Consider the following 3,773-nt stretch of genomic DNA (forward strand, 5'->3'; position numbering starts at 1 on the left):
ATATATATATATATATATATACATGTAAATACATTAATGGGGATAAATAAGATGTTTTGACAATCAAATACGAGTGAAATGCCAACAAAGGTTTTTCAGAAACTGGGAAATGTAAGTACTTTTTCCTTAGAAGCACTCGTTTTAGGTAAAGATTTAAGGACTTTCTAATAATAACTTTGGATCCTTTGCTGTCCTCAAATGTCATCTGTGATTGTACAAACCCTGTGTCACTTTTAGGTTTTTGTAAAAAAAAAAAAAAGGCAGCAAAACAGAAGGTCACGCAGCACGTTCTCAAAGCAAATAAGGAAAAAATATCCATGCCCGAGGCATTAGAAAATCAGCATAGGTGTGGTTATACCTGCCCCCCTCCACAAAGGCAGACTGGGTGAAGGAGCAGCACACAGGTGTTGGAGTGTTTATGCAGTAGGGAATGCAAACCGAAGTGTTCGGGGTGCCAAGGTGCTGAACAGCCCCTTTTATTTTGGAAGGCACATAATCACCTGTTGTTTCAGAAGAACCTGTTGTTATCTGAACACAAAGGAATCCTCCTGCTGTCCACTGAATGTGGATTTCTAAGCGCTAACTGAGCATACTGTCAAACAATGGGATACAGAGTGACCACATTTTCAAACAGTGGAGGTGTTTTGATTGTGTGTGTGACATACATGCTCAAGACTTTGATTGCACTCTGATTTGGTGGATTTTATCTTTATGATGCTCTGTTTTAAACCCAATTCTTTTAAAGCCACAGCCTGGATATTTTTAGCACTCCTCTTATTCACACCTTCCAGTATGTTTTAGCACATTTAATTGCAAAAATGTAGGGTTTTTTTATGCATCTATATTTATATATATATATATACATTCACTTCGATGGGCTTTTCGAAGGGTGCCACCAAAATGATGGTTTCCGAACACTCAGAGCTGTTCAAATAAATGACTGTATTCCTAACAATAACAGTTGATTGTGGCCTTTTTTAGGAGCGTGTGATTGGGCTGGATGCCAGCGTTTAAGCTGAAAAACAACTTTACCGTTAGCATTGAATCAGCTGTGTACTGGTGTAACCCTAACTGATCAGGAAGATCGGGTTTTACTGCTTAACGGAGTTTACAATTAACGGTGACAAAAAAAAAAAAAGTTTTCCCACGAATTGTAGTCATGCAGGTTGATGTCATGGATCAAAACAAGCTGTTAGTCATCAGTGACAGTTACACACCATTTTCTTGGATAAAACCATCAATGGTCATTTAGTCTACAAGATGGGTTCCTCTGAGATGTACTGCAGTATATCTATGCAACTGTGTTCTTTTAAAATCTTTCTGGTACTCTAATTCTATACTTTATTTCTATTTGTAGGTCAGCCCCATCTCAGAAGTGAAGACAGATACAGACACATGGCAAATGAGCGGGCCCGAGCTCCCGCCGTGTATCCCATCAAACGCAAGCGCAGCCATGACAGAGGTCTAACTTTGGAAGAAAGGTTGGTGGAGCCATTTGTTCCATTTGTATTTTTCACATAGATGTAAATTTTCCCCATGAGAAGACGCATTTTCTGATGAGTGCTTGTTTTTTTTAGGCGGGAGCGGGCAATAAGCCGAAGCAAAATGACCCAAAGAGCAGCACCGGCTGTGCTCAGCAGCCAACAGAGTCCAACATCTAGCCAGAGTCCAACACCGAGCCCCACCAGCCCTCTGCCCAGCTACGTGTACTACACACCAGTCATGGACGAACCCCTCGCCCTCATCAAGAAACCCAGAAAAGACCCCGAAAACACAGAGGACAAGACCAAAAACTCACCCACCAACCAAATCCAGGTACTTTACAAAATAAGTGTTGATTTCAGGGCTGATAGATGATGCTTAGGTGGTCATTACTTAGGAAGCATGGCACTTTTGATGTGCCTTTGTAGTCGCAATGTAGCTCGAGGCTAACCACAGAGGTGGTCTACATCCCTGGCCTTTTTAGTCAGTGAAATCTAGCTGCGCAGGCATTCTGCTTCCTTGAGTGTGCACAGGCCTAAGCTTGCCTGAGCTATGCGATCCAGCTGGATTCAGGAAGAAAATGTAAGCAATGGAGGGAGGAATGCCATCAACAAGACCAAACAGACTGCTTTGAGCTGTTTATGCCATCACACTGGGAGTGAACTTTGCTTTTCCTGAGCAAACCCAACCAGTTTAATCACTTTTCAAATAATTTCAAATGAAACACTGAACAATGGGGCTGCTGTAATGTTAACACTGTGCAGGCTCAGGTTTAGAAAGGAAGATTTAGGTTGAAACACAAAGCAGGAATACTATCAGATTTCTGTTTAATTAATAACCCTTTCTTCTTGTTTCTAGGTGCGTCCCTCTGTGATCACTTGTGTTTCCTCAGTAAAAAAGGCTTCCAGCAGATCTGAGGTCCACAGAAGCCACTCATCAGGTCAGTCTCCCTCTCCTAAAAAGGAACTCACTCTGCAGACGTTCACTCCCTAATCGTCGTCACACTCAGATTACCGCTCACTCTTAGACAAACACTCAGTGAGTCAACGAGGTGTGTGACGTTTGTCATGCTTCCGTTTTCTTCCAGTGGCCTCCAAGCGCAACCTCGACCACGTCCTCGAGGAGCACTTCCAGAGGAGCCTCGGCGCCAACTACCAGCAGACCCGCTCCCAGCAGCTCTCCATCAGCGTGTCCGTCGATGACCACTTCGCCAAGGCTCTGGGCGAGGACAAGTGGCTGCAGATCAAATCCAAGTCTTCCTCCTGCTCCTCCACACCTCCCAGCAGTCCAAGCGTTACCCACTCACCCACCTACAGCCACAGCCCAAACCACAAAGAATCCCCTGCCAGCTCGTCGCCGACCACCAGCCACTGGCCCGGTAATTAAAGCAGAAATGGCCACTGATCCATGTGGAAATTGGACTGTTTTGTTTCTGTTTTATTTTTAATTTTTTTGTACATTTCAATACGAACAGCTCTGCTTTTGCATGCAGCGCTTAGTGTTGAGAGCAAACAGATGCAGAAGTGTTGTCACTGTGGACATGCTTGCGTCCAAACCTGATTCACGATGACACGGACAAATGTAGCATTATGTTATTATGTTGGACAGCACTGAGCTGTTTTGTTATATTTCTACAGCACCTGCGCTTCGCATCTGAGACTTGAGATATTGTAGTTGGTGATATGTGCGGTGGTTGCTAAATCAGCTGAATAATCCTTTACATTTCTTTAGTTTTTGTGCCATTCTTCTAAAACACCATAAATGCCACAATGTCATTGTATTATATTTATATTCTGATACACTTGGGTTTCTTCGAGTCTGAATGACTAGCCTATCTGCTGTGTAATAACTTGCTTCTAAGCCGTACACAAGACAGAGTTTTTAAACACTTTGAAAAAATAAAATGCCCCAAAACATTTTTCTTATACGTTTGTGCGGGTTTATTTTCTTTGAATTTTGCAACAGTTTTTTGCATTCTTCTATCTGTAAAAATCAACAACAAGCGTTGGGGGGGAAATTACAAGGAAGCAGGAGATTGTGAACCCATGGACACCTTAAAAAACCAGTTAGGATGATGCACCAGACAACCAATGAGTCAGGGTGCGTCTACAACACACCTGGCAAAAAGAAAAAAAAAGAAATGAATCTTACAGAGAGGGTGGTTTCCCAACACTGACTGGAAATTAAAAGGCTAAGCGAGCGACTCATTCTGCACTTTTTTCCCGTAAGTTGGACAGAATCTAGGGAGCATGTCCCAGCAGGCGCTCTGCCTTGTGTTCTGACATTCCAGT

At 42.9% G+C, this 3,773-nt stretch overlaps 1 protein-coding gene across 1 annotated transcript in view; it reads left to right on the forward strand.

The window, feature by feature from the left end:
• Window positions 1–3,409, forward strand: part of vgll4l (vestigial like 4 like) — a 4,224-nt gene extending 815 nt beyond the window's left edge. Inside the window, exons 2-5 of the mRNA XM_017417118.3 lie at window positions 1,358–1,481; window positions 1,578–1,815; window positions 2,341–2,422; window positions 2,570–3,409. Coding sequence (XP_017272607.1) covers window positions 1,358–1,481; window positions 1,578–1,815; window positions 2,341–2,422; window positions 2,570–2,868 — 743 coding nt within the window. The 3' untranslated portion in view covers window positions 2,869–3,409. The remainder of the gene's footprint in view (window positions 1–1,357; window positions 1,482–1,577; window positions 1,816–2,340; window positions 2,423–2,569) is intronic.
• The last annotated feature ends 364 nt before the right edge of the window (window positions 3,410–3,773 follow it).

This window comes from Kryptolebias marmoratus, linkage group LG1 (genome assembly GCF_001649575.2).
Source record: "Kryptolebias marmoratus isolate JLee-2015 linkage group LG1, ASM164957v2, whole genome shotgun sequence".
NCBI lineage: Eukaryota > Metazoa > Chordata > Actinopteri > Cyprinodontiformes > Rivulidae > Kryptolebias > Kryptolebias marmoratus.